Source organism: Lagopus leucura, unplaced genomic scaffold, assembly GCF_019238085.1.
Source record: "Lagopus leucura isolate 7727_CA_CO unplaced genomic scaffold, USGS_WTPT01 Super-Scaffold_100157, whole genome shotgun sequence".
Lineage (NCBI taxonomy): Eukaryota > Metazoa > Chordata > Aves > Galliformes > Phasianidae > Lagopus > Lagopus leucura.
The window spans coordinates 2159581-2171752 of NW_024962334.1; the positions used below are offsets into that span (position 1 = coordinate 2159581).

Here is a 12172-nt window from a genome sequence, read left to right on the forward strand (position 1 = left end):
AATGTGCTTCCTCACTGCATACCAGAAATGGTATTCTCCTTTCAGAAATGGTAATTCTCCTTTAAAGAAAACTTGATGCTATGTTTCGTGTGTCAACGCATGCAGTATCTGCAGTATTACAGAAAAATTCAGCTGCCTACACAACCAGAATTTAGCATAATGAAATTCACGTTGTAGCATCACAAGAAGCATCTAAACACAACACTGAACTGTAAAAAAATAAATTGTTTCACTTTTACAACTGCCATAAAAATGTTAAAAAGCAACCGGAATGCTAAAGGTTGCAATGCTGCTAGCTAAAAAACAATAGGCCTTAGCTTTCCTTTCCCAAAATTTAAAGGTACATTCCCCCTGCCTCTCCAGAAATAACGTACTCCGTATTTATTTACCTACTGAAGGTAATTGATTTCCTACAAGTAGCAATATGCTACATCCACATCAGATAAGTCAGATTAAAACGCCTATGAGACAGAGGGAAAAAAAAACATTGAAGTTGTCTACAAAATCTTAGCAAGGAAACAAACCAGAATGCGGGCAGGGAAGGAGGGAAAGAACCTTAACAATTAAGAAGCAAACTTCAGCTGTACAGAAATACAATCTAATGAAATTGTTCATTCATTTCCTAGTAATTTTGATTTAATTCTTCATTAAAAAACAAATGAAAGAAACTGAGACACAGGGCATGAGAATAACTAGTGAAGTCTATTGCCACAACAAATATCTAAAATTTAATTCTTTGGACAATACTAAAAATAGCAGAGATTCACAATATTAACAAGTATTATCCTGATTCAGGACTGGTAGAAATCTATTTTTCTTGGGTACATCACTTGCAGGGGAGAATGAAATTAAGTCAAGAAAAAAAAAAATCCATGAGCTAGACAATGTAAAATGTATCCAGTAGTGAAAATAATGAACTGTCTGGGGAGCTAGAAACTTCACAGTTCAAAAGATCCCATCAACGTGTAGAGGTTTCCCAAAGTTTAGGGCAAATAAAAATAAAGCCAATCACAATCATTGTGGTCAGGCCTAATCGCCACTGTGTCAAATTTAATTTCAAGAATAATCAATGCAGGTTTAATTATCAACTTAAATCACATAACAATCCTTCAACTGAAGAAATACTTAATAGAGAAGAAAACCATTATTATGTTATGGGCAGTATTTGTTACTTCCCACGTGTACACACTTTTTTCCTGCGTTATTAAAAATAGACTTTCCTTTCTAGAACAACATAAGGACATCAAACCAATCCAGATTATGCAGGAGACTCCAAACCAACGTGTAGGTGAACACACTGAATACTGCATCACAAGCTTCACATTCAGCAGGTAAAACTGTTATTGAATCAAATGGCTATGAGAGACCATTAAAAGTTCAAATCTCATGAGAAGACAAAGCCTGGAAACAAACACAGTAAAATTCTGTGCCAAGAAGGCATCTTACCATCTCACCACCAGGATTTTCTGGTGGTGCACAACTGCGAAGTAACTATGAAGTACTACGAAGTAATAAGACTAAAGTAAAACGAAAAGAAATGAAAGTAAAACATTGAGAATTCAATTTTGTGAATTTTCAACTACAATTTCAATTTGGGGGTTAGTAAAAAGAAGGAAGAAAAATGATTTTAGCGAAAGAATGCACTAAGTAGCACTTGGATTTGGGGTAACTGATTACTTTGCTTCCCCTCTGCCCCCTAATACTAAATCACTACTTGAGTCTTGCCAGTTAAATCACAATTTGGTGAAGAGATATTAATGTCTATGTCCACCAAAAGCCAAATGAAAACAGCATTATTCAGAAAAAATCCCCTGGAAGTGCATTTCTGCTCCACTATGAAATGCCACCGTAGTTATTCTTCTCATTGTCACTTTGAAGGTCCAACTAATTCCATCCTGTATTTTGGACTTAAAGCATTTTCTAATTTTTTTTTTTCTATTTTTTCTTTTTTTTTCCAAACTGGGAAAAAAACAAAAAAAGAAATAAAAAAAAATAGGTGAAGTTCTATAACAACAAGTCATGATAAGAAGGGGCTGAGATTATGCAGACAATAAAACACATTACAGACTGCAAGGCCAGAGCACTTGTCACATTTATCTCCCTTTCTGAGGAGATATCTCAAGGAGGGATCCTGCCTGCAGATCTGCACTGGAAATAGAATCAGTATAATTCCATGTCTCCAGCATCAAGTACAAGCTAATAAGCATTATGAGTCCTAAACTGACCCCTCACACTGATGCATCATTTGCCAGAATGTCACTGACCTGCCTAGGAAAACACCTGCTTGCACACCTCATTCCTGGATCTCTAACTTGCTCCATTACCTGTACAACACCATTCCCACCTTCAAAGAACCCACTGCAATCTGCAAGCCTCGGCTGTATTCAATTTTTAACCATAAAACACGTCTTAGGGTATAAAGCCTTTTTCTTTCCTAAGTACAATTTCTGTGCTTTTTGTTATTTTATTCAGAAAGGTGCCCAACGTGAAGAAAGAAATCTGTGTCAACAAAAGGAACAGGTTGAATTCCACATTCCCTTGAAAACAGAAGCAGCAGCTTAAAACACTACAGTTCCTGAGATTGCATGTCTGATCACAAGGCCGTTCCAGTTCATTAGCTCAAAATAAAATAAGTTCATTCATATCACTACCAAGGATGAAATGAGAAAATCTGTTTGAATTATACTAACCAGAAACACTCATCTGGTCAGCTACCAACACTTTGCTGAGGAAGAGCCAGTAAATCTATATACTGCCTTCAAAAAGAGACACATAAGCAAGCTAAGCATCGACAGTGGCTTGAGGTGCATATTTTATCAACAGCAGCAAAGAGCTGAGAATGTGAACAAGGATTTACACAAGCTCTGAAAGCTGCTCACACAAGTCAGAAAAACCAACAACAACAACAAACACCCACTAAGTTCCCCCACCCATGTATGACACCTCAAATGGCATAGCTTTGTCATGTCAGAACTATAGCCATAGGGAAAGGAGCAGAAACACAGGCACTCAAACATTCAGGATTCGGTTCCACTGTATCATGCAGCCCTCGGTATCAGATCAAAACTATGGTTATGCAACAAGCTGAGTACACTGGTTTAATCTGAGTTTTTCATTATTTATATCAGCAAGAGATGTTCAAGTTGCATTACAGAATGCATTCCCAGGCTAATAATAAACCAACTCTTCCACTGGCATCCCAAAGACCTTTGTCACAACATCTTGCTGTACCTTGTCCACCAGGCAAGAGTTACAGGAAACACAAATACCTTCAGCTGAACAGAACGTACCACAAGTAAAAGACAGCTCTGTCAGAGCACTAGTAATTCAAGTTACAAGAGCTGCTCTGAAAGTAATGCCTCCTACTTTATGGTGCTGGCCCATGACATCAGAGGCAGATGCTGATTGTATGGCAGTAGCGACTGAACCTCCCCACCACTATTCTGTTCCATTTTGTTGTAATGCAACAATGGCAGCAGAGGGACAGTCTGATCAAATGGTATCTGACGTGGAAGCAAAGGTGTGTCACTGAATTTCCCCATGTGGGAAAAAAAAGCATCCACTGACATTCATTGACTCTTGCTGAACATTTATGGGGACCACACAGCAGATCTGAACACAGTGAGGCGGTAAGCATCGTCTTTCAGCAATGGTAATGGCAAAGTGAAAGACAAATCTCATTCTGCCATGCACAGCTGTTACACCATGAGCTGAAGAGCATTTCAATCAGCTGATCTGTGCAAACTGACTAATGATGGTGACTACATTGAAAAATAGTGGTTTATAGCTAAGAATTTGTTCTACTGTGTTCTATCAAGCGTTGCTGTGCTCTTTGTATCTGTTGTGGTTTTCACAGAAATAAATAGGAGGCATTAATTTCAGTGTGACCTGAGTCCATAACAAAAGTGCTGTTTCCCTAAGTTCAGTGATCTTTTCAAATATTTAACTACCATTTTCTTTCATCAGCATTAGTTCCAAAGTCCCAAGAAAACCTCCCAGTCTAGACAAAACTTACATGAAAGTTCCCACCTACTAAATGCCACAAAAACAAAGCTATGGATGTTTACAAGCTTTCTCTCACAAGCTCACACAGAACTCTGAGAATGGTGAAATGCCACCCTATACACAGGGCCAGTCCACTCACGCTGTTCAGAGCTAACACTCGTTTCAAATAAATGACAAAGCCCCAGCATCACAGCACCAGGCTCACACCATAGCTACTGCCTGCCGTTTTAACAAGACACTAACATTTGGCCGGGACCTTGGGAAAACAGCAGGAGATGCACCTGAACTACACAGTATTCTCTGTATATTCCATCAGACTTAAACACACAAGCATACAAACATGCATATATCAAACGCCTCATCTGACATTTGCCACCAATTATTTCGTTGTTAGTTAGCACGGTTTGTTTTTAACATGGTAACCAAGAACAAAAGGACAGTGGCTATGAAGACTAGGAATTGTGTTGCAAACAACCAACAAACCCAACGAAGCAACCCGAATTTTCTCACCCAAATCTGCAGAGATTAGGAACCAAACTGAAGGTAAGGGTCATAGCTAACCCAGCCAGTGAAAGCACCGGCATCTGCTGGCAGAGCACCCCTAAATTTTGTCCCATTTACAGGTACTTGTGTTGTGCTTATCCATCAGCAGCCTTCTACAAGCACTGTGAATGCACCCCACACAGCTCTACATCCTTAGAGAGAGGAACTGCCAAACTCACCCCCATAAAACCACTTCTGAACCATCTACACGTTTTGGTGTTTCTTATATACAGAGGAGAAAAAAACAAAACAAAAAAAAAAACCTGATTTGCCTAAAAACTATAAGTAACAGTAGGACTACCCTGCATTAAAAGAAGTTCTTTACATACAGCTGCTTTTTTCTTCCCCTGGAGACAGCAACAAAGGAGACTAGGAGCACAACCTCATTAGCTGCAGAGGGAAAATTGCAGTAATTGCATAATATTATGTCTAGCTAAAATATGAAACCAGAAAGAAATTTTCAAGACGTTACCTAAAAATCATATAGAGAATAGGTGTATGTAACAAAACAAAGGAAGAAAGCACTAGTAAGGAATTCATCCCCAAAGCAGAACTTGGCACTGCTTTCCTCTGTATCTCAGAAGACAAAAAGAAAGTAGGCTTCTCTTCCACCAAGAAAAAAAACAGTTGTTGCTCAACACAACCCGCTTGTTCACTGTATAAAAACACCCAAAATATCTAAGTGTTATTAGTTGCAAGTTTTGAAACTGTCACAACGTTCCTCTTTCTAGCAATTAAACAGTGTTACATTTCTTTGGATCTGGATTTCTTCTCTGTTCCCCATTCCACTCTCACGTATTTATCAAAAAGAGAACTACATTTTATTAACAAATCAGAACAGCCACGTGTTATCTTCTCCTGTTTGTAAACTTGAAAACCTCTATTCTTCTTAACTGTGTAGGCTACATGAAACGCGCCAGCAGCCAGATGTGTTACCTAAGCACAAGCAATACTTTACACAAACATATTAGGCCTACAGAGTGAAACAATGAAACTGATTCTTGCCCCATGTCCTATAGTTTTAGACAAGACAGAACACAAAGGGATTCATCAGAATATAGAGCTGAATACTGAGAAGGCAAATAGAGCCAAACCGGGCTAAAACACCCTCCGCAGCCAAGATCTGCCATCAACAACCAGTGAGCTGCATTAAGGAGCAGGCACTGCCATCTTCCAGTTCACGGTAAGGTGTATTCGAGAGGGGAAACCTAAATTTAATGAGTTGACTTCACCACACATCTTCCAAGACATTTATAATCATTCAGTAACATAAACCTCCTCGACAAAACATTACAGCTGGTAGTACAGCTATTTCATGTTGCAACAGCAGGCAAATCATGGAATGGCCTGGGTTGCAAAGGAGCACAGTGCTCATCTAGTTCCAACCCCCTGCTGTGTGCAGGTCACCAACCAGCAGCCCAGGCTGCCCAGAGCCACATCCAGCCTGGCCTTGAATGCCTGCAGGGATGGGGCATCCACAGCCTCCTTGGGCAACCTGTTCCAGTGCCTCACCACCCTCTGGGTGAAAAACTTCTCCTCATATCCAACCCAAACCTCCCCTGTCTCACTTTAAAACCATTCCCCTTGTCCTGTCACCATCCACCCTCACAAACAGCCGTTCCCTTCTGTTTATCCGCTCCCTTCAAGCACTGGAAGGCCACAATGAGCTCTCCTTGCAGCCTCCTCTTCTTCACCTAACAGTATTGGTGCTCCCCCATAATATCTTACATCTCTTTATTTTCTCAAGCTCTTAGTTCAGCCTTATATTCTAAGCAGCCCTGCAACCAACATCTTATTCTGCTTTGTACATGAAGACTACATAACTTGCTTAACCATTTCAAACCAGAAATCTGTAAAAGGGTTTGCAATACATACAGTGTAAGAACACTGAAAAATTCTAAACATGTTTTGTTTCCTAAATCTGCTTTATAGCCCTGCACTCTCAGATGGAAACTCTGCATACAAAGAAATCAATCAGCAAAAAACAATGCCAACTCAAATTTTGTATTACAAACACATTACAAGGTTCATTTTTTAAATAATTCCCACAATAAGGAAAAACAAAACAAAACAGATCAACAAGGAAACTGAAAGGCACATCATCAAGGTAAAAGCAAATCAGCAAATCATCTTTTGCACAAAAGGTCAAATCCACAGCCAGGTAACAAGTCTCAAACATGCTGGAAGAAATAGCTATTCCAACAGTGAAAACACAGCTTTACTTCCAATTTTTCCCAAAATACAGTTTTACTGAACAAGTGTCAAGAGTTTTAAAGAAAATCTTTCCCCAAAGAAAAGACAAAACATCTGAAAACGCTTTAAATCCAAAAGCACTGAGATCACTGCTTGCAAAGCTTTTTTTACACGGCGTATGAAACCATGGATTCTGCATGAAGTAGAATTGCTCTTACTCGCTCAACAAATATTTTACCATTTTCCCTGTGCTTGTTTTGCTTTTGCACAAAAGTGATCCGTATTTCTCAGTGCTACATTAGTTACCACAGGAAAAAAAAAAAAAGGATGGCTTCAGAGTTCAAGTAAGGAAAGAAATGGTGTATTTTTCCTTTCCTATAAGCGACATCCACACACCACGCCGTATTACTATGCTAGTAGTGCCCCACCTACTTACTTCCATCCAGGCAGATGGGTAGGTGTATCCAAATTTGGAAAATGCAATTACTCATATATATAGCTAACCGAATTAAATGTGTGATCACACAGCATATGATCTGACTGAAATGAAGAAAAGCATCACTCCCCACAATTTCATCCTAAGCTCGTTTCCAAAAGGCTCTCCTTATTTTGTCATTTATGGTGGATTTTTGTTTGGTTTGGGCTGAGTTTTTTGTTTGTTTTGTTTCTTTTTGATTATTTTCTAAGTCCTACAAAGATAAGAGTCCATTTATCAGTAGAGAAATAACTTCCTCATGCTTTTTGTAACATGGAAGGATTCCCATTACCAAAAGTGTGCACGCACTTAAGAACAAGTGCATGTTACAATGTACAAGGAAACATAATACAGATCCACAAACAGCAAGTGAAGAAGTTTTCTCCATCAAGTGAAAATAGCTCAAGCAATCAGTGTGCACAAAATAAAAATGTTTACTGCAATTATAATGGCAAAAGCAATTAGTCTACCATTCAAACAATTTTCCAAGCATAAAACATGTATTTTTGTCTTTGCTTCTGAGCAGAAGTAATCTCCAGGCAACTACAATGAGAGATACTAGTCAGCGACTTCTGTAATTCACAACTCACATAATTATGCTGTTACTGCTGCTTGAGAAAACCAGGAATTCGTATGAGTGAAGCTGACTTCACTTGTTTCTCTCCTACTGTTTATCAGAACTTCCTCCCTAAGCAGCTCAGATACAGACGAAAAAAAATCAGGACTCCAGACAGGAGCTGACCAACCTTGCTGGAATCACTTCTTTCTCACCCTCTACATACTAAAATAGAGAGATAAGTAATAAAACACTGCTGAAGATTCATACACGAAATACAAAAAGACTCACAGACTGGAATGCAAAGGAACATACACAGTTGTTACTATTCTGACATCATAGATAGATGCAACCCCAGAATTTCGTTTTTAAATCACCTGGATCAAGAAGACAGGTGCTCTAAGAAGCTGCTGCCTTCATGAAATCATTATATTCTATCCAGACCTTGGGTGCTATATTGATATCTAAACAACACAGCAACAGTTTCCAGCACATTGAGCACAATATCATACAGTCAAGCAACAAAAACAAGCATGACAGCTCTGAATGGCTAACACAGCAATACAGCTGTCTTCCACCTTTCCTGACAACCAGAGTGCACATAACAAAGTGAAGAAACACCAACTCACATTTCTTCACAACAGGCAAATACAACAAAGGTTATCTTCACTCTTCTTGAGTTTCTTCCTTTTTCTGTGAAAATGTCTTTTGTATTATTATTACTAATGCCACGTTTGAGCAGACTAACTTCATCTTCTCCACAGAGCAACCTCCTCTTCCACTCAGCCATTCCAGCCTCTCCCAAGTAAATCTGACCACGTGCAGTAGTTAACATAACAATTAATCTGTGCGCAGATAAAAGACAGGATGCAAATTGAAGTTTAACTGGAGGAAGGAAGGAATGAAGTCACAAAGCTAACTCCTGGAAACAGGTCTGCAACTCAAGTAAGATTTATACACTTAGAAGAAAGGCAACACAAGAATCAGGAAACAAGCTGTCATGCTTCAAACCACAGGCCCAATACCAACAGAACCAAGTAAACAAAACACTCCTACAGATCTCCCCTGTAACTATCATACAAGACCTCCTGTGCCTTCTACTACCAGCCAGCACATACGGCAGGTTCTCAAACTAACTCGACTGTTAAGCTGCCTAATACAGCTACTCATAAGCACAAGCCTACTGCATGCTGCTCTATCATCAATAGCTTTCTCATTCCAAGACATCAGTATTGACAGAAAACACTGTTTTTCTAGAACATTTAGATAAAGATATTCCAGAAACGTTCCTGCTATTCTACTACGCAAATCATCCTGAAAAAAGAATCCTTAACTACTTGGAACAGGCTCTCACAGAACAACAACTGCTCCTTTTCTGAGCACTCACAGTGCTTTCTGCTTGAAACAATCTATTGTTAACAAAACTTTTCCACACAACTGTACCTTAAAATGATTGGTTTTCTGTTTCTGCTTCATTCCAAGGGCACCTTTGTCCTGCCCAGGATACGTTAGGGCATAGTCCTGTTACTTCACTCTTTAAACAGCATTTGACACACGCCTCAGACAGGATGCCCTACCAACAGCCACCAAAACACAGCAATGGCTTCAGCATCTTCACTGGACACCTCAACAGTAGCTGACACAAGGTGCTCATTAGAAACATCAGAGAACGGTTCTCAGACAACCTTCCGGGTAACGCGGTGCAAACAAAACACTTGCCAACATATCACTCGATACATTTAAAAAGCTAACTTCAGATGTGAATTGAAATAAAGTTATACACAATGTGGCAAGAGTACAATTCCAATATGAGAAATGCAAGTCTTCAGTGATAAGTACATGCTAACTAAATGCTCCAAATTCAGTAAGTGGATTTCAGTAAGTGAAAATATTTTGAAATGCTTTAATGCTGTGATGTTGCTCGCATGTGATTATAGACGTAAAGCACTCATTTCTTCTCTACATAAAACACAAAGTCACAGCAAGACTGACCTTTGCAATCTAAGTTTGCACAAAGAGGATGATTTGCAAGCCCACACTGAATAACACAGTGGGAAATCAGTTTATCTACAGTTTGACACTGGCTTCTTCTCCTAGTGAAACAAAGACTAAATCTTTGTGTAAACCCCTAAAAAAAAAAAACCTAAATCAAGAAATACTAGCAACAGGAATTACCCACCAGCTTGGTTTCTTTTTAGATTATGAATATGCTGGTGAACATTTGATACAACCTGCACCCTAGAAGAGAAAATACACAAGCAGGTACCTGAGAATACCCGTATTTCTTAATATTTAAAACCTCAAACAGGTCCTTCGGAAAACTTGTTCTCTGAGAAGTATTTCCACTGTCATTCACATTGGAAAAAGTACAGAGCCCTCAGTATTTAGAAAGTGTTCTTGCCAGCTACGTGGCCTCCCTGACACAAGAAACAGCCACAGGAGAGAAGTGCTGCCCGCATCTCCTTTCTCCCCAGGCCTGGGCAGGAGGATCTCCACTTACCCCCTTTCTCTAAGCCCAGGAGCAGCAGCAGAGCTTTTGTCACCAGACACCTGCTGACTCGCACGGTCCAGGACCCTCTCCTCCACCCACCGCCCCCTTCTCTTCCCCCTCCCGCAGCCCGCACTCACCGGATAACGGGGCTGTAGGGGCTCCGCGACCGCCGCCAGCTGCTGTAGGGGCTGGGCGACACATCTCCGCCGCGCTCGTAGGAGCTGTGCCGGCTGTAGCTGGGGGATCGGCGGCGGCTGTAGGGGCTGAGGGGCGAGCGGCCGCCCGCGGGGCTCAGCGACTTGCGGCTCCGCAGGCTCTGCGAGGAGCGATGCAGCGGTGGACTGTCGTCCCGGCCAGGGCTGGGGGACGAGCGCTGCCGCCGGTAAGCCTTGGGCTCGGGCTTGTCGTCGCGGTAGGCCTTCGGCGGGTCCTTGTAAGCCGACGGCGGCTCTTTGGCCGCTTTAGTCCGGCTGCGGTGCGCTTTACTCTCCCGCTCTTTCCTGCCGCTACCGGGCGAGGCAAGGGAGCCCTTCCTGCGGCCGTCGCCGCCGCCGCCGCTCTTGAGTCCCTCCCGGTCCTGGCCCCCGGCGTGGTTGTGGCGGCTGCGGGACTTGGAGGAGGACGAGGCGGCCTCACTCCCCCCGCGGCCCGCCGCCGCCCCCTCCTGCTGCGCCTTCTCTTCCCCCCGCCGCCGGTGCTCCCGGTGCCGCTCCTTTGAGCGGCCGCTGCCGCTGCGATGCTCCCGGCGGGATCGCCCACTCCTCTCCGCCTCGCCCCGCAGCCGCTGACTCCCGCCTCCGCCGCCGCCCGGGGACGAGGCCGGGCTCCCCGCCCCGCTGCCCGCTCCGCCGCCGGCCGCGCCGCCGCCCACCAGCCCCTCGGACTGGGAGCTCACGTCGTCGTACTCCTCCACCAGCGTGCTCAGCCCCCCGCTACCGCGCCGCTTCTCCGCCTCCTGGGTCCCGCCGCCGCCGCCGCCTCCGCCGCGGCCCCGCCGCCGCTTGTGCCGGGATCCCGAGCGCCGCTTGCCCCGCGGCCGCTTTCGCTCCCCCCCGTCCCCGCAGCAGGAGGAGGCGCCGGTGGCCGCCAGGAAGAGCAGGGACTGCGGCGGCAGCGGCGGCTGCAGGAGCGGGGGCTGCAGGAGGGGCGGCTGTAGGAGCGGGAAGAGCAGCGGGTGCGGGGCCGGCGGCGGGGGGGGAGGCTGCGGCTGGGCCGCGAAGCGCTTCCGTCTCCGGTGATGCAGCCGCTTCTTCTCGGCGGCCGCCTCCGCCGCCGCGCCGCCGCCGCTCCCCCAGCCCCGGCTTCCCCCACTCCCGCCGGCCGCCGCCTCCGAGGTGCTCGGCATCGAGATCACTCGCGGCCGAGGACGAGGACGCGGCCTAGGGACTCCGCCGCCGCCGCCGCCGCCTTCAGGGCGCCATGGAGACGCGGCGCCGCGCCCGCCCCGGGCCGCCCGCCGAGCCTCGCTAGCTCGCTGCTGCCGCCGGCGCCCGCCCGCCGCCCGCCTCACATGGGAGCCCGGGGCCGGGTCGCAGGCCGGCCGGCGGGGCGGCGGGGCCCTCCCGCAACGCGGAAGTGTCTCCTGGGAGGCCTCCTCCGCCTCACTCCATCCCGGGCCGCCGCGGCCTCGCCCGGCTCCGGACCGCGCTGCGCGGGGTTAGGCCGCCCGCGGGCCGCCGCCTCCGCCTCCTCCTCCCGCACGCACCCGCTCCCCGGCCGGGCGGCGGGGTCAGGCCGAAGCCGGGCCGCCTCTCAGCGATGCGTCCGGAGCGGCACGCGGCCCTGCGCTGGCCCCGAGCCCGCTTACCCTGCGCGGCGGTTCTCGGGCGCCGTGTGGCCGCCGGCCGGGAGCGCTGCCCGCGGCTGACACACGCATACACACGCACCGGGGACACGGCCCGGCGGAGCG

At 45.2% G+C, this 12172-nt stretch overlaps 1 protein-coding gene across 1 annotated transcript in view; it reads right to left on the reverse strand.

Moving 5' to 3' along the window:
* Positions 1–11608, reverse strand: part of CDK13 (cyclin dependent kinase 13) — a 57758-nt gene extending 46150 nt beyond the window's left edge. The window contains exon 1 of the mRNA XM_042888141.1: positions 10401–11608. Coding sequence (XP_042744075.1) covers positions 10401–11608 — 1208 coding nt within the window. The remainder of the gene's footprint in view (positions 1–10400) is intronic.
* Positions 11609–12172: the final 564 nt, after the last annotated feature.